This window comes from Heloderma suspectum, chromosome 4 (assembly GCF_057233095.1).
Source record: "Heloderma suspectum isolate Gila_16-S chromosome 4, 16-S_ref, whole genome shotgun sequence".
In the NCBI taxonomy this organism is placed as follows: Eukaryota; Metazoa; Chordata; class Lepidosauria; order Squamata; family Helodermatidae; genus Heloderma; species Heloderma suspectum.
The window spans coordinates 117,818,025-117,841,662 of record NC_139461.1 but is presented as its reverse complement, the minus strand read 5'-3'; the positions used below and the strand labels follow the sequence as shown (position 1 = coordinate 117,841,662).

General features: G+C 43.2%; 1 protein-coding gene across 1 annotated transcript in view; it reads left to right on the top strand.

Annotated features, from left to right (window-relative positions):
* The window catches only part of CDH20 (cadherin 20), an 85,025-nt gene that overhangs the window by 27,153 nt on the left and 34,234 nt on the right, over positions 1-23,638 (top strand). The window contains exons 2-5 of the mRNA XM_084850546.1: positions 8,606-8,900; positions 12,099-12,218; positions 17,781-17,948; positions 19,521-19,708. Coding sequence (XP_084706672.1) covers positions 8,606-8,900; positions 12,099-12,218; positions 17,781-17,948; positions 19,521-19,708 — 771 coding nt within the window. The remainder of the gene's footprint in view (positions 1-8,605; positions 8,901-12,098; positions 12,219-17,780; positions 17,949-19,520; positions 19,709-23,638) is intronic.

Here is a 23,638-nt window from a genome sequence, read left to right as displayed (position 1 = left end):
TCTCTGACATCCCTAATGGGAAGTAGATATGAGTCTGCCCAGGTTTTAAGGTATTTGGGACAGGCCCTTCTGTCAGTTGCACCAACATCAGAGACATGTCTGGTGCAGACATGAGAGAGGGCCTTCTTGGTGGCTGCTCCCAGGCTCTGCAACTCCCGGCTGAGGGAGGGTTGGCTCCCTCTCAACTATCCTTCCACCAGCAGGCAAAGGTGGTTTTATTCAGGTAGACCTTTGGCATGTAAAGTATGCTGCTGAAGGGGCCTTTATTTGGTTGGGTGCTGTTTATTGCTTTTACTGTTGTGTTTTTAATTTATTTGTTTTAAAGTATGTTTTAATTAGGCTTTTGTTTTAATCTCAATTTTATTGTTAGCACTACTGTTACAGCCAGTGTGGTGTAGTGGCAAGAGTGTTGGACTGGGAGTTGGGAGATCCGGGTTCTAGTCCCCATTCAGCCATGGAAACTCACTGGGTGACTTTGGGCCAGTCACTGCCTCTCAGCCCAACCTACCTCACATGGTTGTTGTTGTGAGGATAAAATGGAGAGGAGGATTATATACACTGCCTCAGGTTCCTTAAAGAGGAGAAAAGTCGGGATATAAATGTAAAAATAAATTTTGATGGAAAGCTGGGATATAAATTTAATAAAAACAAAATAAAAATGTCATCAGCTCCTCCCATGTGAGCTCAGGCTTACCAGAGCAGCATGCAAAGGAGCTGGGCTGCAGCAGCTCCCAAAGCATTGAGATAATGTTGGGACCAGCCCTTAAAAGCCTAACAGCAGTTCCTTCTAATTGCACAAAGAGCCACTTATTTGCAGCCTACAGTCATTTGCAGTGAATTAAAATGGACAGGCATGGGCAAATTTAATTCAGGTGACCATCATATCTACTATTGCGTGCAAGAATCCCTTAGAAGAAATGGAGTAGCACTCATAGTCAACAAAAGGGGTGAGAAAAGCAGTACTGGGGTACAATATAAAAACAATAGAATGATCTCAGTACGAATCCAAGGCAAACCATTCAATATCACAGTAATTCAAGTCTATGCCCCAACCACTGATGCCGAAGAAGCTGAGGTTGATCGATTCTATGAAGACCTACAACACCTTCTAGAACTAACACCAAAAAAAGATGTCCTCATCATAGGGGATTGGAATGCTAAAGTAGGAAGTCAAGAAATCACCGGGATAACAGGCAGGCATGGCCTTGGTGTACAAAATGAAGCAGGACAAAAGCTAATAGAGTTTTGCCAAGAGAACACGCTGATCATAGCAAACACTCTTTTCCAACAGCACAAGAGGCGACTCTACACATGGACATCACCAGATGGTCAATATCGAAATCAGATTGATTATGTCCTTTGCAGCCAAAGATGGAGAAGCTCTATACAGTCAGTAAAAACAAGACCTGGAGCTGACTGTGGCTCAGATCATGAGCTTCTTGTTGCAAAATTTCAGCTTAAATTGAAGAACGTAGGGAAAACCACTAAACCATTCAGGTATGACCTAAATCATATCCCTTATGAATATACGGTGGAGGTGATGAATAGATTTAAAGGATTAGACCTGATAGACAGAGTGCCTGAGGAACTATGGATGGAGGTCCGTAACATTGTTCAGGAGGCAGCAACTCAATCCATCCCAAAGAAAAAGAAATGCAAGAAAGCCAAGTGGCTGTCTGATGAGGCTTTACAAGTCGCTGACGAAAGAAGGGAAGCGAAAAGCAAGGGAGAAAGGGGAAGATATATCCAACTGAATGCAGAGTTCCAGAGAATAGCAAGGAGAGACAAGAAGGCCTTCTTAAATGAACAATGCAAAGAAATCGAGGAAAACAACAGAATGGGAAAGACTAGAGATCTCTTCAAGAAAATTGGAGATCTCAAGGGAACGTTTTGTGCAAAGACGGGCATGATAAAGGACAAAGAAGGCAGGGACCTAACAGAAGCAGATGAGATGAAGAAGAGGTGGCAAGAATACACAGAAGAACTATACAGGAAAGATCTTAATGTCCCTGATAGCCATGATAGTGCGGCCACTGAACTTGAGCCGGACATCCTCGAGAGTGAAGTCAAGTGGGCCTTAGGAAGCATTAGTAACAACAAAGCTAGCAGAGATGACAGTATTCCAGCTGAGCTATTTAAAATCCTAAAAGATGATGCTGTTAAAGTGCTGCATTCAATATGCCAACAAATTTGGAACACTCAACAATGGCCGCAAGACTGGAAAAGGTCAGTTTACATTCCAATTCCAAAGAAGGGCAACGCCAAAGAGTGTTCAAACTACCGCACAATTGCGCTCATTTCACATGCCAGCAAGGTCAAAATCAAAATCAAAAATGCTCAAAATCCTACAAGCTAGGCTTCAGCAGTATGCGAACCGAGAACTACCGGAAGTACAAGCTGGGTTTCAAAGAGGCAGAGGAACGAGAGATCAAATCGCCAACATTCGCTGGATCATGGAGAAAGCAAGAGAATTCCAGAAAAACGTCTATTTCTGCTTCATTGACTACGCTAAAGCCTTTGATTGTGTGGATCACAACAAACTGTGGCAAATTCTTAAAGTGATGGGAGTACCAGACCACCTTACCTGTCTCCTGAGAAACCTGTCAAGAAGCAACAGTAAGAACCAGACATGGAACAACCGATTGGTTCAAAATTGGGAAAGGAGTACGACAAGGCTGCATATTGTCACCCTGCTTATTTAACTTATATGCAGAGTACATCATGAGAAACGCCGGGTTGGATGAATCACAGGTCAGAATTAAGATTGCTGGGAGAATTATCAACAACCTCCGATATGCAGACGATACCACCCTAATGGCAGAAAGCGAAGAGGATCTCAAGAGCCTCTTGTTGAGGGTGAAAGAGGAGAGTGCAAAAGCTGGTTTGAAACTCAACATTAAAAAAATGAAGATCATGGCATCTGGCCCCATCACTTCCTGGCATATAGAAGGGGAAGAAATGGAAGCAGTGACAGATTTTAGTTTCTTGGGCTCCAAGATCACCGCAGACGGTGACTGTAGCCATGAAATTAAAAGACGCTTGCTCCTTGGGAGGAAAGCTATGGCAAACCTAGACAGCATAGTAAGAAGCAGAGACATCACCTTGCCGACAAAGGTCCATCTAATCAAAGCTATGCTTTTCCCAGTAGTAATGTATGGCTGTGAGAGCTGGACTATAAGGAAGGCTGAGCACCGAAGAATTGATGCTTTCGAACTGTGGTGCTGGAGAAGACTCCTACGAGTCCCCTGGACTGCAAGGAGGTCAAATCAGTCCATCCTAAAGGAAATCAACCCTGAGTGCTCATTGGAAGGACAGATACTGAAGCTGAAGCTCAAATATTTTGGCCACCTAATGCAAAGAGAAAACTCTCTGGAAAAGACCCTGAAGCTGGGAAAGACTGAAGGCAAAAGGAGAAGGGGACGACAGAGGATGAGATGGCTGGATAGCATCACCAATGCAATGAATATGAACTTGAGCACACTCCGGGAGAGAGCGCAGGACAGGAAGGCCTAGCATGCTATGGTCCATGGGGTCACAAAGAGTCGGACACGACTGAACGACTGAACAACAACAACAAAGCAGCATCACACCTTCCGTTTCCTGGCATGGCAATAGTTGCCTCACTGAGTGACAGGAGGACACCATTGTGCCTCGTCTTCAGGGACCATCATGTTTCAGTGTCAAAAAACAGGAGAGAAGATATTCTCAAGTGCCTGAAAATGCTTCAAGAAGCCTGACGCATTTCGGAAAGATATTTCCTTTCTTAAGGGGTCAAATAAAATTTCATTGCAAACCATTATGGACATTCTAAAACCATACTAAAAACTAAAAATATATGCAAACTTGCAACAATTAATTTTCATAACTCCATCTGAAGTTCCTATTGCTGATAACCCATGTTAACAAGTGACGGAGAGAAGGTGGAACTACTCAACTCCTACTTTGCCTCAGTCTCCTTCTGAGACATGCCTGGCTTATCAAAGCATTTTCAGGCACTTGAGAATACCTTCTCTCCTGGTTGTTTTTGGGGTTTTTTTTTTACATAATCTGTGCCTTTCCATCTCATTGGGTTTGTTTGTTTTTTCTTTTCTTCATGCTTCAACAGTCATGTGATTTCACCCTCTTTTTCTGCCTGACGCAAAAGACACAATTGTCCACACACACCACCATTCCATGTACAGAAGCCAACTTGTACAGGCAGTTGACTCTTCCTTCAACAGTAGCAACAGGATAGCATCCTCCACTGCACCTGGAGGCAGCAAACTAGCTTAGGGGTTGCATGGCACACACAGCGCTGCCTTCTAACACCTCACCATTTCTCCCCACTCCCACGTCTGCTGCCTGAGGCAGTTGCCTCACTCTGCTTAATGGTCATCCAGCCCTGGGATGAGGGAGTCACTGAAGCATGTGGCTCACAATGTGTGGGTTAATCTACCTCTTTGTGAAGATAAAATGGAATCACTCCTATGTACACTGTTCTAAGATCTTTGGAGGGAAGGTGAGATACAAATGTGCTAGACAACCTGCTGACCTACTCTGGTTATGTACACTGGTGTAGTGGAGGCAGGGCTCACAGGGACACCGCCCTGGCACTTTCTCATTAGCAGGGACTCTGATGTCATTTGCCACCCCCCTCAGAATTCCCTGTTCCCTCTGAGCTTAGCTGCGATCCTCACTGTAGCTGTGGGGGGAATGAGTTTTCCAAGCAACAATATATTGTTCCATGTTGGAATGCAAAGTATTTGGGATGACTTGGTATGGAATGGGCAATTAAGACTTATTCGCTTTACCAAAGACATGTTCCTGGTGGAGATGAAAACTCCTAGAACTGGTTTGTTAAGATGGATCGACACAGCTGCCTGAAATTTTTGGACTGCCCTTGGAGATTGTCACAAAGAGCTCCTGCATTTCTAAATTTACCACTTCACCACTGGTTATGTAAGAAGATGTAGGCCATGTGGAAGATGTGGTTCTCTCCTACATCAGTGGTGTACTTCTTGGGAACTGGGGCATTAAGAAGGTGTTTCTTCCCACATTTATTCTTTCTTTCTTTTCTTTTATTCATTATATTTTATATTTCTCCTTTCCTCCAACAATTTCAAGGTGCATACATGGTCCTTCCCTCCTACCATATTATCCTTCCAACAACCCTGTGAGGTAGGTTACACTGAGAGAGAGTGACAGGTCCAAAGTCACCCAGTGAGCTTCATGGCAGAGTAGGGATTTGAACCTGGGTTTTTCCACTCCTAGTCTACACATGGCCTAGAATCTACTGGAGTGGGGAAGGGAAGGCACGTGTTGCAATGAAGTTATCTAACTGGTGATGGGTGTTCTGTCATATCAGGGACACCACAGCTACAGTAGTAAAAATGCACTTTCAAGGAAGTGAGTCCCACTGATCTCAGTAGAATTTACATCTGAGTAAAACTATTCAGGCTTTGGTTTTTCCACTTTTTCCACTGTTTTTTTTCCAGCCCCACCAAGAAAAGCAGGCAGGTTTTACAGGGAAGAAATCTTCCTGAACTTATTCTGACTGTTGCTACTTGTGGTTCCATAAGCCATTTGATGAAGCCTCAAGTGATTTTGCTCTTAATATTGTTCAGTTATTTCGCAAGGCAAAGGTGTTTAGCAGACTTGTAACTAATTGAATCATTATTCTTGCCTTTTATAAAAGATAATTGATACTGCATTTGCTTGTCTGTGTTCTGTTGCCTCCCAAATTATCAGTGCCTACTCAGAACTAATTAGCCACCATGCAGTGCATTAATTTGCTAATTCCCTTTAATATTCTACGATGCATTATCATCTCCAGCAGCTGTGCTAGTGTGTATATTCAGATGTTCCAAGCTGCTTACCTTGGCCTGCTCTTTTACAGTGTCTATATTATAACTTTCTCATTTCATGTAGTCAAGCTGTATTTTTTCCCTCCCATAGTTATCATGAATTTATTTTATTGCTTTAATGCTGGAAATCACCCTTAAACATATTTCTATTTAGAGTGAGTTGGATCCAGCCAGTTAGTTCCTGTTGAAATGAATGGTACAAGTTAGTAATCACTGAACTTAAATCCCATTAATGTGCAACTAATTTAGTCTGCATCAAACCCTTTATGTATATATTTATATATATATGAGAGAGGGCAGTGGTTCCCATCTGAAATAAGTTGCCTTCTGGAATCCACCAGGCCCCAACAGTTGCAGGCTTTCTCAAAGGCCCTGAAAACTTACTACCCTACTCTGGGTTTCCCCTGATTATGTTTTATCAGACTGGGTTGTGGCTTCAGTTGTGTGCTGTAAGTTTTATTTTATGCTGGTGTTTGTTTTTTAGAATGTCTGCTGCTGTTGCTGTTTTTACTGTTTTTATTACTGCACTGGTTTTTATTATATGTTTTATTGTTGCATGCCACCTTGGGAGGGCTCCTGCCTTGAAAGGCAGCCAATAAATAGTTTAAATAAATAAATAAAATATTGAAGGGAGGGATATAAATTCATAAAATTCAGTAAGGAGGCAAATAAATATTCACCAAACTGAACACAGCCTTCAGGTCCTAGAGAGGAGAAAAGGAATGCTTCTCCCCATTCCCAATCCAGGCATTGGGTTACCTCTTTCCCTTCTGTCCCAGCCTGTTTTAGAAAGGGCAGAGTCAGAGAAATGCCCTAACCCCGGCGCCAGCTTGTCTGGCAAAAGGGGGGGATGTTGCGGGCGGGTGGGGTGAGAAGAGGTGGCTGCTGCCTATTGGGTGCCCCCCCCATGGCACCACCAGGCAGGGGAGGGGTCGGCAGAGCCCTCTTAAGCTCTGCACCCCCTCCCAAACCAGCTCTCGCGGCTCCCTCCCACCCTCCCTTAAGCATTGTGGGCTTATGCCGGTTGCACTTTTGGGAGCCATGTAGGAATTTTTGGCTCACAGTTAAAATTGGCCATTTACTGTGTGTCTTTTTGCCTACTTCACACTATTATTGGGGCTAGGGTGCGTCCAGTAGGCGAATACAGTCCAATCTCTCATAGGTCACATTTCAGTTGGCGGTTAGGACGGGCAAAAGCAGAAAGAGATTAGGGACGGTGTGCATGCAGAGGCACCTTATGGTGACAGGTGATGCCTGAGGCCCCCCGAATGGGTTGTGCAGCTCGGCGGGGGGATAAGGGTTGCCTGGGAGACCAACCCTCCTCACTCACCCAGGTGTTGTGCGGCACCGGGTTGGGGGTGACAGGGGAAGGTCTACCTCCCCCAGAAGGGGCAGTCCAGAGGGGTGGCGAGATCAACGAGATCAGGCTGGGTGTGCTTTCGCCCAAGAAGTGCCAACTAGTCGCTGGCACAGTCAGCTGCCCTTCCTAGGTTCCCCTTTGCAGATATTTTCAATAAATGTGGCCCAATTTTCAACCCAAGCCTTGTTGTCTGACTCTTCTTTGACCCATCTCCGCTCGCAACTACCAGCCTTAGAGCTGCCTTCAGGAGGAGAAGGTGGTAACTAGGTCACCCAGTGACCCGGATAGTGAGCAGCTTTTGTCTCCACCATAACGTTGTTCCTAACTGCCATGTTTTGCTATCCTGTATAGGAATGACTGACTGACAGCCATTCATTAAACTTCCTCTCTGTTCCTAGTGAGCCCAGAGAGAAGCAGGCTTTTCCCCAGCTGTGTTCCAGATTGCAGCCTATTTACTTTGTTCCATAGAACCTAGCCATCTCATATCTGCATCCTGACCATTTGTTATGTTCCTTGGTTACACTGCAGCGTGACAGAATGTTGGCAGACTGGGATGGAATCTTGGGAACTAGTTTTCATCCACACAGGTAGATACAGCACCACCAAAATACATGTTGCTTTACAGCATCAAAAACAATGAAAAGATAGATCTCTGGTCCAAGGAACATACAAAGGAAACTTTGCTAGGGAGGTCTGCAGAGAACAGGGGATAGGAATGGCAAGGGTAAAAAGCGGTTCCATAAATGTGAGCAAAAGCAACTACAGGTGTTTAGACTTTGTTTTGCTTGGTGATGGGCAGTCAAGGAAAGAATATTCATTTTATTCCCTACCTCATTCACCAGCATAATGAACAGCATCTAAAGCTTAAGTGTTTAGATTTTCTGAATTTCTAAATTTTATCTGTGCTTTGTCATCCAGTTCCACATCAGGAGAACACTATGAAAATTCTACTTCCATTTATTCAAATTTCTATATCCAAAGGTTTAAGAACAATCACAAAAGTAGGTTTTGTACCTTGCCTTGAATCTCTCCTATCTCACCCCACCCCACCTGAACTGAAACACAAAATAGCACCTTTGCAAACATGGGGAAACTGAGTGTAAATCCCACTTATGGATGGCCTCAGTTCCCCATCTGTAAAATGGGAGCATTAATTATTAATCTCAGTGTGTGTTATAAGGGAGAGTCATGAGTGCAATATAGATTAGAAATCCGCTTGTCAGCTAAAACAAGTGGCATAGAGATTATGGAGGTGGTGGTGGTGATGATGCTGATAAGAAGATCTAATGTTATTAGGCTTTCTCTACCATAAGATCAAAAATGTCCAGAAGCAAATCCATTAATCATTTCCCCAAATATAATGTGTGCTAAAGCCCCAACTACATCTGGTTACTTTTTGCAGCTCCATTCTGATATGGACAGAGGAGACGGATCAATCAAATATATTCTGTCCGGAGAAGGAGCAGGTGTTGTATTTACCATCGATGACACTACTGGGGATATCCATGCCATTCAGAGACTAGACCGAGAAGAGAGATCCCAATATACTCTAAGGGCTCAAGCCTTGGATAGACGGACAGGCAGGCCAATGGAACCGGAATCTGAATTTATCATCAAAATCCAAGATATCAATGACAATGAACCCAAGTTCCTGGATGGACCATATGTTGCTTCAGTACCAGAAATGTCACCAGTGGGTAAGGGGGACTTTAAGAACACACTTTTAATGCATAATAAACTGGTCACTAAATACATTAGAGTATTTGTTCAAGTCCTTGGTCTTTGTTCAAGCCACTTAACAAAAACAATGCAGAAGGAAGGATGGAGATTAGATGTACAATTAGACTTTAATTTCAGCCAGTCAAAGCACAAAGCAGGAAGTGGGAGATTTTTTGTTTGTTTGTGTTTCCCCCACTCCATACTCTGCTTTTCCTAGCAATGTACAAGAGATGGGGAAGGACCAGAAAATGTATGACCCTAAACATACAACACTTTCCCATCAGCAAAACTGGCTATTTAGTTTGGGTAAAGAGGTTACTGTGACCCAATGCTGCTTCATGCTGTGTCTGCTGATGTGGGAAGCCTCTCCTGATGTGGGGGTGTAGGGATGACCATCATGGGGAAATTCACCCCTTTGGGGGCTCGTCGGATTTCACTCGAGTCCCTGGCTTGGCTTGTATTTGCGAACTGGGGGCTTTTTCCCCAAAATCTATGAACCTTCTTTTTTTTAACTGCCATTTACACAAATTGCAGGTGCGATTTGTTTAATTTGCACAAAATGCAGCCATAATATGCTTAATTTTGTGCAGATTGCACCCACAAATTGTACAAATTGCAGGCAAAATTTCTGCAAATTAAGCATATCACAGCTGCAATTTGTGCAAATTAAGCAAATTACGGCCAAAATATGTGTTAATTACACAAATTGCAGTTGCAATTTGTTTAAGTGACAATTGTAAAAAAAAAAAAATCCAGAGATCCGTGAGCTGGCCCAACGTGATACAGGTTGAGTCAGACCAGCTCACAGATAAGCAAGCCAGAGTCCAGGGACCGGGGGCTCTGTGCTTTCTCTTTTGCCAGCAAATTCTATAAATTGGACTTGTGTGGCTGTGTAAAGGCAAACACATCCAACAGGCCATGCTTTGGGTGCCCTGGGAAACAGCCCCCTCTGAGAAGCCAGGGGACTGGATGTTCATTTGAGCCTCACCCCCTTTTTTCTCACCGCATCTTGTATAATTTTTTTTCTCGGTTGGGGTGTACCATTCATCAGTGTTGATTTGGCTCCTTCTATATGTGAGAGTTGAGACAATGCCTCCATTGCACCACCTTAATAAAGGGCCTGGAGCTTGAGCCCCACACCTGTCCTGAAGTTCCAGGCAGATGGCTCAAACATAGGAAGTTTAGCAAACCACCATACATTCCAGGGGAGGGGGAGATAGTTAGTTGTGTTCTGCTTCTTGATTGCACTGGTCTGCTATAGGCTATGGCTACAGACAAGCACTAGTCTGCTGTAAGCTATATCGGCTAAAAGGGATGCGGGGACACACTCTGCTGCTCAGTCAGGGGATGCTGCTACCTGCCATCCATATGCCCACAACAAAGCGCAAAGAGCCATAAGGACAAGATGAGACCCTGGAGATCTGTAGCAACAAGCTTTGTGCTCCATTGATTTTCAAGCTGTTTAGCAAAGCCCAGGGGCCCATCATCATCCTGTGTAAATTAGATCAGTCATGAGCCTTGGCCAGTTTTACACCAGGAGCTAAAAGAGACTTTGACTGCCCATAGATCAGGGAAGAGCAAAGGTGCTTTTAAAACACCTTAAACATGGAAGGTATATGAGATAAGGAATCCACGGGTCTTTTTGAAATATCAAGCATAGAACAAAATGTAACCTCCAGACCCTTCACAGTTTCTAAAACAATATTGAAATGCTGCCTTCCTGATCTCAAATACTATTCACATATATCATATATTATCATAAAGAGGGGCACATATGATACATAATTATAGTTTTACATTAATGTTTCTTATTTTTCTCACTACATTTCTGTTCCTATTTACGGTAGCATTGGCCAAGTCTACATGCATGTGCATTTTATGATAGTGTGAGCCCATTCTCTTCTCCAGCTTCCAATTTGTTGTTGCTTTTTTTGTCCAACATATGCTTAAATGTTCTTTGGAATGATGACTGTGTGATTGCTCTGTTAACCACCAGGCATGCTTATAGTTTTGTGTATGCCTGTGTGTGCTCTTATTAGAATCCCACAAAACCAACTTTTGCATTTTAAAAGAGGTTCTAGTCCCTAAAATTGCAAAGATAAATTTGGGAAAAGGCATGCCCAGAAATACTACGTACTGCTACACAGTATTATGTAACGCAGCCAAAGTTAAGTACCTTTGATTTGAGTAGGAGAAAATTGAACATATGCTCAACTCTGTTATTAACCAGTGAGACTTAAAACTGCTTATATTTGTCTGGATCATGTCCCACAAAATTACTAGCATTGCAGGTGTAATATTAGTATTCACGCATAAAAATACATTTTGACAGGGTTGCCAGAGTCCAGAACGAATAAAAAGTCCCCCCGCACGCACGCACACACAAAGAAAATGTGCAATTCTCAGAATTCTAATCTTCACTTAAATACCAAGGTTTTTCAAAGACTAAGGCTACAATCCTATGCACACTTATGTGGGAGAAAGTCCCATTGATCTCAATGGATCTTACTTCTGAGTAGATGTGCATAGAATTGCATGGTAACTCTTACATTTTTTCACATTCTGAGGATGACAAAATGAGTAGCAATAGCTTGGAATAAGTGCAATTTATCCACCAGCTGTAATTTGGAACCTACTATATTCATGGTTTTGAGTTTACATTCCTGAAGGTATGTTTCACTGATATTTCACGGGGTAGGGGTGGGGGAGAGTTAAGAGGATTTTGTTCACATACCTTTTTCTTCCCCATCACAATCTGTCCTTCAGTTCTCCTTTCTTCTGCAACATATAATTTTCAGTGGCCTATCCCAGCAATTTCTTCTTTTTTCCCATTAGCAAAATACTGAGTGGATTTTTAAAATGTATTTTAAAGCTGCAAGACATACAGGATAGAAAGAAGGTGGCAAATGAACACCATGTGATGCTTAAAAGAATGCCAACAAATGTTGTTTCTGTACAGGTCATTTACTGTCCCACTGATTTCTGATGGATTTGTGTCTGTCACTCCCATTAGTGCTAATAAGTTGTATGTGTTGATCCCTCAAACATCAGAAAGAGATAGGCTCCTAAGCAAAGGTTCTGTGCAGCGGAGCATTTATAATTCACTGAACCTCATTAGATCCGTGTCCTCTCTCCACAGCTACAAATCTAACAAGGTTCTGCACTGTTTTTCTCAGGCACCTCTGTTATCCAAGTGACAGCAACAGATGCTGATGATCCTACCTATGGGAACAGTGCCAGGGTAGTCTACAGCATTCTCCAAGGACAGCCATATTTCTCTGTGGACTCCAGAACAGGTAATTTCACTCAAGAGAAAAATCCGCCAAGAATGTGACATTTTCCATTTGCTTTCATTCAGGATTCATCTTAGGATTCATCTTCAAATATCCGAGTCATCAATGCCTGTGCATCCCATTGTTTTTCAATAAAGCACCATTAAAAACATGAATGAGAAACAGTGTGTCTACTCAAGCAACAATTGTAGGCTGGTGCAGTGGAACTATTAACTTCAGTGGACATTGCACCTCACTCCAGGAAAGCAAACGCATAAGTAAAATGAAGGTTAAAAAAAATCAGGGCTGTGCACTGTTGTTGTTGTTCAGTCGTTCAGTCGTGTCCAACTCTTCGTGACCCCATGGACCGCACTGCTTCGGTCCAAATTCCAAATACCGAAGCGAAGCCAGCTGCTTCAGAGGTGCCTTGTTGTGATCTGAAATGGATCAGAACAGCACCAAGGCTCCCCAAAGCAAAACGGCTCATCACCAAGGTGCCTTGGAGATTTGGAGCTACTGAAGCCATTCCCAGACAGTCTGTCTCTCAATGTATCAACTTGTGCAAGATCAGGGAGGGCGCAAGAAGGAGAATGGAGGGAGGGGGGGAGGAGGGAGGGGAAAATGGTGAGCCTTGGCAAATGGTAACTCTAGTTGCCAAATGAGAGCTGAACTTAATGCAACAGTCTCCAATCCATAACAGTGGTGGAGGAGGAGGGGGGAATACTGCATATATTGGAGAGATCAGCCTGCTTTCATTTCATTGTGTGAGACAGAGCACTGGTTAGAGTTGGAGGTGGTGGTTTACTTGTTAGAGGAAGTTGGCTAGGTATCTGTGTGTGTGTATGGGGGGTTATACTGCAGCGTTGTTTTTCTTCTTCCTTCCCAATTCAACTTTTCCCTTTCTTTTGTAGATTCTTTCTTTTAAAAACCAAAAATTTAAAAAGTACTTAGTTTGAGTATCCTCCTTTCCTTGCCTGGTTCTTTGTCACCCCACCTTCTCTAATAGGTTTTACCTTTCATTCTTTTCTTGATTGTTTATTTAAAAATTTAAAAAAATTAAAAGTACTTTAGTTTTCCTAGCCTTACCTTGTTCTTTAGCTTCCCCACCCCCACCCTTCTCAATTCTCAACCTTTAGTTTTCCCTTACTTTCTATCTAGTGTATATATATAATCTTTCCTTGTTCTTGGCTACCCTCCACCCACACCCACACCCGCCCTTCTCAATTTGTGTATTCCTTCCCTTCCTAATTTTTTATCTCTTTTCCCTAAAAACAAAATTAAAACCCCTTTTCTCTTCTGTTAGGATTATAGATAGTCCTCCCCCCATGCTTTGCTTGTAGGTAGTTCAGTATTTGCTTTTCTTTTGCTCGTGTGTATGTGTGTGTGCTTGCTTATGTTGTGGACAAGCAAACAGTGTGTGGCAAAGCACTAAACAGTCCACATGTCAAAAAACAGTGAGGAAAGCACCACACACATTAACATATATTATTTAAATTTTATACTACACTGTGTGGCAAAGCAAGCCCAATATGACGCAACTTCAGGGCCTTGGCAGGGGCAGAGGTGGGCAAGGTGCTGGTGGTACCAGCAGCACTGGTAGCCAAGCTGGGTCGCCCCCAGTCTGGATAGTGTGTCCTGGTGTAGGGCAGCAGAGTGCCTCTGTCAGTCCAGGAGACAACTGTCATTGCTCTCCATTCAAGTCAATGTGCCTGCCTGACAGGGTGGCTGTGTTTGCTTCCCGCCTACCAGCCACTGTTTTTCCAGGCAATTCAGTCAAAGATAGCCTGAGGTCATCAACTGTGATTCTGAATAGGAAAGCAGTACTAGGGGAAAGGGGTTGTTTTGTACTTCAAAGAAACCTATAGCAGCAATTAGGGATAGTGACCTCCTCCTAATCACTGCTTCAACCCCTAACTTCTCTGCCCTTTATGCCCTTTGGTTTGAGTTTCTGAGAACAGCACATTTTATCTGTGCCTAGCACAAAAACTACTGGGCCAGACTGTCTGGAATTTGGCATGTAGAATCCCCTCCATGAGGGCTGACAGGTTGCCAAATTTCATGCACTTCTGTGGAAACAGTAAAAAGTTATAGCTCTTTGTTTTGAGAGTTTTTGTTGAAAAACTCTAATTTCACCTGTACCTAACACAAAAACTATTGGGCCAAGCTATCTGAAATTTGGGAGGTGGGATCCGATCCAAGGGGGCTCCTAGGTCCCCACATTTCATGTATTTATCATGAAAACTGAAAATGTTATGGCCGTTAATGTTTTCCAATGCAAGTCAATGGGAAAAGTCAAATCCAAATCTCACTTCGGATCCGAATGTGAAGCAAAGCGAATTGAGTCCAAATCAGTGCAGAGTGGGGCTGCTACATGTACCGGCACAATCTCAGTTCCATATCATGGGTTAAACCCAGATATGGGTTTAATATGGGGTCCACAAATTCATAGCAGTCTTTCACTCATATGAAGGGTTGCACCTAGTTTTCAACTACAAATTATAGCACAAACATGTGTTCAAGTTATTTTTATTTCCAACAAGTGAATAGCAGATATATTTGATATTAAAGAGCAGATAACAAAATGATCTAGTGTAGTTTGGTGGCTACTGAGTATTGAGTTTTTACAGGGGGAATCCAGGTTCATATCCTACACAGCCATGAAGCTGCCAGGGTGGCCTGCTACTCACTGTAGGCTAAGCTGCCTCATGTGGCTGGTGTGAGGTTAAGGCATCTTGGAGGAATGATGGATCACACACATCATCAGCATCAAACACCAAGCCAATTCAATGAAGATGTAAAGTCCATAGACATTTGCTTTAATTCATTGAAAGTTGAAAGTGCACAACAGTTTACCTGAGGACACAAAAACTACAAAGATTGTAAGTAGGAAGGTTGCTCTACGTGCGAGTTGCTTTTTTAATTCTTTCCTTTATCTGAGATTATTGTGGCTTGCATGATAACATTTAACAGCTGTTTTGTCACATCCACAGATATTGTGTAAAAAAAAATTAAAACAACACTTTATGTTTTATATTCTTTGTTTCTTAGTTTTGCTGGACATAGTGGAAGGTTTATGAAAACCCAGAGAGGGAGAGGGGTGGAAAGAGAATGAAGGTGGTTGGAAACTAAAGTGAGAACAAAAGTAAACAGATCATCTATTCCACCAGGGTCCTTGGAGCATGAGGCAAAAAGTGAGATAATAAAATATTACCTGGAAGTCCAAACAGGTTTAGACCTAGGAGTCTACACTTCTACAACAATGAGCAATAGTATTCAGCAAAGGTAGTAATTGTACTTGGAAGCTCTTGACAAGCTTGATCAGAAAAACCTTGCTGCCACCTCATGTTCTGTTTCAGTAAAGCTCTTAGAAAGGAAAATTGATTTCACTGACCCTGGATATTAACAGGGACGAGGGAACCCTGTCTCCATTTCTATGATTTTTTCCATCTTCACATATCCACAAGAGTGGCTATGCAGTTTTTGTAGTGCACATCCAATCACTGTTGTGCATGAAATGTCATGCTGGATATCTATTACCTAGTATCGGAGGCAGTGTGCTTCTGTATGCTAGCTGCTGGGGAAGACAAGTGGGAGGGTGTTATTGCATTCATCTCCTTCAAATGGTTTCCCACAGGCATCTGGTTGGCCACTGTGTGAACAGAATGCTGGACTAGATAGGCCTTTCCAGCATGGCTTTTCTTATGTTCTTATGTATATGTTAATTGCAATTGGCTTAGAGCGCAATCCTATGGGTTGTGCCCCAGGTACTCATAAACCCCTGAACTCGGAGGCTTCTGAGTATCCTATACAGAGAGGGAGGCACCTCACGCCTGCCTCTCTGCATTTTAGATGGGTGGGCAATTTTGCCCATCTAGCAGAGGCTTTGGGCAGGGAGAAGGAAGGAGGCTGGGGAAGCCATAGGGAAGTTTGTAAGAATGCCACCCCAGTCTCCTCCCCTTCCCTCCCCCAGGAACGCCACCTTCTCCCCATTTCTGCACTCCATTTTATGAGTGTGGAGAAGCAGCCAGTGTGGTTCTCTCCACGTTGGCTACAAGGAGGAGGGGGAGTCAGCAGGGAGCGCAGTTTCCTGGCTCTAAGCTCGCAGCCCTGTCTCTGAGCTCGGAGTCAGGAAACAGAAAAAATCTTATGTTCCCCAGACACTGTCAAGGGGACATAGGATTGCTCCCTCCATTGCAATCATGTTTCATGTTGAAAAGCACAGGCATCTCTTGAAGCAGTACAATAAAGACCTGAATGAATGTTTCGCATTCGGCGTACAACTGGTTTAATTGCGTAACAGCTTGCGCCTCCAGTCGCTCCTTTTCATGGATCTAGCAATCATGCTCTGTAATGTGCTTGCAACAACAAATATACACTTTTTATGTCAAGAGCACAGCATCACAGATACATGCCTAGTGTTAACATGATTACAAAAGAGTAATTACTGGAACTGCCCAGTGCCCACCATTTAAATTATTCTTGCTGATTGAACAATTTGCCTTTTAACAAATTAATTGATTAATTCACTGTTAATTTTAAATATATTTACATATTATCAAAACCTTGTTGCCACTTTTTAGATATTGCAGTGTGAGATAACTTAGGGCTCAGTCCTATGGGTTGCATCCTGGGTGCTCATAAGCCCCCAAATGCGGAGACTTACAAGTATCCTATGCAGATGTGCTGCATTTTAGCTAGATGGGCAATTTTGCCTGTCTAGCGGAGGTTTCAGAGATGGGGAGGGAAGTAAGCTGGGGCAGTGATAGAACAAGGCATAAGCCAGCCACCCTGGTCTCTTCCCCTCCCTGCCCCAAGAAATGCTTTCTTTCCTCCATCTCCATGTTCCATTTACCAAGCGCAGAGAGGCAGCCACAGAGTTCTGTCTGCGCTGGCTACGAGGAAGAGGAGGAGGGGTGGGGAGTGTGGTTTCCTGGTTTCGAGCTCAGAGCCCTGTCTTCAGGCATGAAGCCAGGAATCTGAAAAATCCTATGCTCCCCAGATGCTGTTTAGGGGACATAGGATTGCTCCCATAAAATGTCAGAAATAGTAGCTACTGCTCAATGTTAGAAGGAAACGTTTCTAGTTTTTTCTTTTGCATTCCCTATTACAGAACTAGAACAGCCTCCAAAAAAAAAAATAGACACCTGTTCTTGCTCAGCCTAAAATTGTCCCCCCCACCCCCGATCCAAATTTATGACAAAAATATATGAGCGAAGAATGAACTCTTTCCTACTAGCATCTCTTAAAAAGCAAAAGAAAGAACTGGGGCCAACTTCTTCTTTCACTAACTCTTGAGTGCATCCTTCACAGCAATTTCTTCAATGAATCAAGAATGACATCAATGGAGGTCAGCACTGACATCTAAGCCATGATGATCTGAGAGCACAGCCTGTCTTTATTCTGTAAAGGGGCAGACCTTTCTTGGAGGTTGCCAAGAAATCTTGTTGTTTTTTTCATTTTGAAAAGGAAGTCTTTTCAAACAAATGTTAGTACATTTATTATCTAGTCTGGTATTATTACACTAATAATTTTTATTATCAGTGAAATGTCTTTTTGTTTCTTTGTTTTACCCTGCCATTTTCATAGGCTTAATTAGGACAGCACTAATGAACATGGATAGAGAAGCAAAAGAATATTATGAAGTGATTATCCAGGCCAAAGATATGGGTGGACAGCTGGGAGGATTAGCCGGAACAACTACAGTTAATATCACTCTCTCTGATGTCAATGACAATCCACCCAGATTTCCACAGAGTAAGTGCCCACTATGGCTCAGAATTCTGGGGTGCCCCAACTGAGATTTCTCAATTCCGGGACAGACCTCACCTGGTGCACTATTATTTCCCTACCCAGCTCTCCTCACAGTAAGTATTGGCCGTAATATGCAGATATCTGGAATATTACCCAAGTAAAAAGAAGTGACAAAATACTTGCACAATAAACATTTGTATATATTAGTTATTATTTATAATATATTACCATCAGTCTGTGTAACAAGACAAATCCCTACACCAAGGAGCTTACAACATGTCCTCCTCTGAAGGTCCCGTTTCCCCACCCCTGCCATGTAGTGGCAGAAAGTTCCATCAGTATCCTGCCAGTGGTGGGGGCTGAAATGGGGCATTGGGGGGGGGGGTGTCGGGGAAGACTGGATTCACAGAACCCAAAGCCTTCTCATTCCCCAATACACTCCCAAACAGGCCCCCAAACTATGCCAGCCCTGGAGCTGATGTAGTTAATTCCCTCCCATTGCAGTCAAGGAGGGGGCCAATGGAGAGGAAACAGAAATGGAAAAATAGAAAGAGCCATACCCCACTTCCTGCCCTGGCTGGAGCAGGCCAGCAGGGCTTGAGATACGATATTTGCTCCACCACAGAATCATCCCACCATTTTAGGATTGCTCTCTTCCTGTAGCATCAGTTTTTGAGAACTAAGCCCACTTTGTCAGTTTTGGTACTCGTACCTGTTTCAGTGATGTAGCAGAGCTGATGGTGAGAGGAGAAATACTTATGTGGTTCTCATGGGAAGTTATGTGATTTCCAGTGGGAACCAGCTCCAAGCCTAAATCCCCTACATTTAAAAATAGCATCGCTCATCTACATTTTAAAATAACATCGCTCATCTGTCCCAACTTTGTTTTCTTTTCAGTAAAATAATTCTACTTGGCCATTTCCCCCTGCTGTTTTCTAGTCCAAGTTCCTATAGTAATAAATCATATCATTGTCAATGTCTGAAGACAATAAATAGTGCAGCTCTTGAGTTAAAAAATTGTATAACAAGAGATGGTAGCAAAAGGAATCAATTCAAACTACAGTGTATTCATAAGAGTCAAGGGGGGCTTTTAACACTGTAGATTCATCTTTCCCCAGGCCTGCCATTAGAACAAATCAGTTATGCATCAGTTTTGCTCTCAGTTCAAGTTGCCACAGGAAGCATGGATGCTTTGATGAGAACCATTTAAATATGCCCCTGATATGCTGAAATGCTTATTGAATCTCAGCAAGGGAAATTTAAATTTGTTTGGGCTTTCTCCTCTGGAGCTGACTGTGTGCTTTCTCGGCCCAGCATAAGGAACTTTCAGATCTAATTCCCTATGGACTTCCTGACAGTGGCCAGTGCATTTCATTTCTGTAAGACTTTTAATTTATTTATATATTTAAGGCACCATCCAGCTAAATTTAAGCACTGTTCGGGCGTATTGATTTAATTTTCCCATTAAAATCAACATGGGGCTTTAAAGTGTTTAACCTTTGCTGTATTATTCATTTTTTTATTTGTTGTTTGCACTCATTTCTTTTTCTTCCATAATTAATGTCTTTTTTCCAGAACATTATCAGATGACCGTACTGGAGTCTGCTCCAATCAGCTCTACCGTGGGCCGTGTTCTTGCTAAAGACTTGGATGAAGGCATTAATGCCGAAATGAAATACAGCTTTGTCGATGGAGATGGACTGGATGCCTTTGATATTACCACTGACCCTAATTACCAAGTTGGCATAATTACAGTGAGAAAGGTAATAAGTATATATATATCAGCAATGTACAACTTACATTGCTTACAACAATTACTGGACAGAGCTGTCTGCAGCAGCTGGGGGCTGGGGTCGGTGAAATTCAAGTAGGCATTTTTCTCCCTCTGAGGTTGTAGCTTTGTCTATGGCCTGGGGAGAAGAAATCCATACTATCCCATGGCTCCTGGGACACTCTCCCAGGGACCGCAGGATTACACTCTAAAAGGATTGCCCAAATGGGAGATTATTACTTTTTCCTTAAACTCCCAACAGCTTTTGGCATCTTTGGGTCTTGCTAGGGAGGTCATTCCATTACACTTCTGTTACTGCTGACAGAGCTGTCAATTAGTTTCTCTAACTGAAAAGCTCTCTTCATGTTATAACAGCCCTGTAATAGGGCCTGGGGCCTCCTCTGGGGCTGCAGCAATGGTATGGCTCACTGTTATGTGTTGTGTCTCCATCTTTGATTGCCTTTTGCTGACTTGTAAGACCTCTTTAATTTGAGAAGACTTTTAATTTATCAGGTTGAGTTGGTCTTAGTGCAAAGTTGTGTTCTCTTTGCTGTTCCTGTCCTTGTCAAATGCTGATATGGTTGTTATACTTTGAATTTGTAATTGACATGTTGTAATTTTTCCATTTCCATCTTGTGTAATGCATGTATATTAGAAAGGCAGGATATAAGTGTGTGTGTGTGTGTGTGTGTGGTATGGACAAAACTACCCTAGAAGAGAATTATGTTATCAGCCTCCCCACAAAAGGCATCATGGTCAGCAACCTTTTAAATAAATCTGTAGGTGATTGGTTTGTTCAGTATTTGCATTTGAACTGTATCCACATTTTTCATTCTAGTGGCAAATAAACACTCATAAAGTGAGCCATACAGTTAAAAATAAACCTGTAAAAACTTTGTTTAAAAAACCTGAAACTTGAAGATTCCTAATTGCCAATTAGGCTAAGAGATGCTTACTGTCTTTAAGCTGTGAACTGCTATTATGTGGTGCTGCATACGCGGATACCATTTGTTAAGGCTGCCAGTCCTCTGTTACCGATCCTCAAGGCAGTTTAATACACTAACATGTTATTTAGGGCTGTGCACTGCCTCATCACAAAGCCCAAATAATGAGGCGAAGCAGGCTTATTTGGAGCAAAATCCTCATGATACGAGGTGGGTCAGAGCAGTACCGAAGCACCCCAGGACGAAGCGCCTCCCTCCCTCTACCTCGTATATTCAGAGCTCTACTTAATACTTGAGCAGTCCAGACAGGCTTTCTCCAAAATTTATCAATTTCTGAAAGCTCACATGGTGGGGAGGGAGGGGGAAGGTGGGGGAAGGCAGGGAGGCAAGTGCAAGAGGAGGAGGAAGTGTGCTTTGGCAAATAGGAACTCTCAGACAGAACTAACGCCAGCAGTCTCCAATCAGAGAGAGTGGTGGAGGAAGGGGGTATATATACTTCAACGAAAGGCTGCATTTGGTTATTGCTCTAGGTGTGTCTTTGGACAAGGGCTGGTGTATGGGTAGATGATCGTGTGTGTGTGTGCATGTGCATTCCTTGGAGTTGTTCCTTCTATTTCTTCATTTTTGATCACCATTAGGTTTTCCTCAATATTTAAATTAAAAGGAAACAGCTTGGTTATAGTGGGATCCTTCCCTTGCTCCTTGCTCATCTGTCCCCTTTGGGACGGTGTCTTTGCAGCACCCCTTCCAGCCACCTTTTCCTATTTCTTTCTACCTCAAACTCATTCGTTATTTGTATTAGATATATTAATCTCTCCTTTCCATATTTTTTCAAACTAACATAGCTTTTCCTCACTTGTTGCTGCTGCGGTCCCCCCTCCACTGCCATTCCTGTGTGTGTTTGTTTGTTTATGTTGCTTGGACTCTGGAAAAGGCTGCGTTTGTTGTTTAAGGTCGACCTCACTTCTGCTTTCTCCATTCTATTTCCTTACCATTTTTGTCTGTCAACTCTTGTCACTTTTAGATTTTTTAAAACCCAGTCTTATTTTGATTTTTAAAAGCAAACATTGACTTCTGGGCATGTTCCTCCTCCTCCCTCCCCTTTTAAGTCATATTCAAGCATTTAGTTTTTTCTTGCTTTCTAACTTCTTAAAGGAAGGCATATTATAGCAGCCTATGTGTGTAGTGGTTGGTTCCCTCCGCCCCGCCCTGTGCTGAAGTGAACCGTGTGTGTCTTCTCTGTGTTAATCCTCCCAAAACAGAAAATAAAGAAGCAGTGTTTTTTTTGATTATTGTTCTCTTGCTCTTGGCTCTTACCTTATTGCCTGTGCTGTCATCCTGTATTTCTTGAAGTTACCCTGCCTTCCATAAAATAACATGAAATATAAAACAATAAATTAAAGACACCCATCATTTGCTTAGGTAGTTCTGCTTTTCTTTAGCACTTGTGTGTCTGTGTGTGTGTGTGTGTGCGCGTGCGCGTGCATGTGTGCGTGCATGCGTGCTAGGTTGTTGTTCCACCAACACATCCAAATTTCAAGACAGTGTTGAACAAGCATAACACACATAGTATTTATATTAATTACTTTCTTATTCCAGTAATACTCCACTGTGTGACAAAGAAATCCAGTGCAATATGAGGCATCTTTGGGGTGTTGGCAGGGGCAGAGGTGGGCGGGGTGCTGCTGTCAGTAGCAGCACCATTAGGCAAGTTGTCTGTCCCCTAGTCCAGATAGTGTGTCCCAGTGCAGTAGGGCAGCAGAGCGTGGAGGCCAGTTGCAGTGCTCAGAGGTCACTGTTCATAGAGGCTGGCATGGGCAGGTGGAGTAGTCACACTCTTGCCCAAGGCGGAGCAGCATCTCCTTCTGTAGTGGAAGAGGGGAGCCTCCTGATGGACATTAGGTCAGAGGTGTCTGACGTCCTCAGTGTGGTGGAGGGCGAAGAGGAGGAGATGCTCCAGGGTGTGTTGGAGGAGGAGGAGCAGGCACAGGCTCCAGCCCCCGACCCCTCTTCATTGTCCCCCTGTTCATGTGGTGCCCTCCCAGAGTCAAGGCAGGCAGTCTGCCTCTCCCCCTCCCCCAAAACATCAGGGCAGCATTGTGTGGGACCACTTTGAGTTGGGAGTGGATCCCAGCACTGCCATGTGCTGCCACTGCAAGGTGACTCTGAGCAGGGGAAAACATCCAGGGCACTACAGCACCAGCAGCCTGCTCCTGCACTTAAGGAGGCAGCACCAATCGTTCTTGCTCGGGGAAGAGGCCCCCACATCCCAGCAGGCAAGCAGAATGGGCAAGCAGAAGCCTGGTAGTGCCTCCAGAACTCCTGTAAGCTCTCCATCTCTCACCCCCAAGAGGTTTAGGCAGGCCACTATGGAGGAGATGGGGTGGGGGAAGTATGGGTCCACCAGGTGGAGGTTTCCACCATTCAAAAATCAGTGGCCCTTCTGGGATAGGCACAGACCATGTTCATTCAAGATATATTCAAAATACACATTTAGTGTGTGCTAGAAATAAACAAAAGCAGATAAAAAATGACCTCTTCCAGCCTGCCTGCCAGGTAATGTATGCATTCATTCAGCCATAAAGAGGCTGAGCCAGTGATTCTTCTGAAAAAGGGGCGTTTTGCACTTCAAAGAAACCTACAGCACATCCTCTCAAACCACACTTGCTTCTCAAACTGAGACAACCACTTAAAGAAGCCCACATATTGTTCTGATCAATCACAAGGATTCCATTTTGCTAATATTCAGCACTAAACTACCCATTATGTAAAAGTAAAGAGCATATAACCGTTGCATTCTTGGAAATTAAATTATCAGCAGGCGGCCTCATAATGTTCTATAAGACTCTTGCAACCATTTCCATATCCACTTTTATGAAGTTTCTTTGGTCATTCCTAGGCCTTGCTTTGCTGTTGTCACTAACTTTCTTTTTAATTATCATTTTATCGTTACACATAAAAGGCACACATTAAGTATC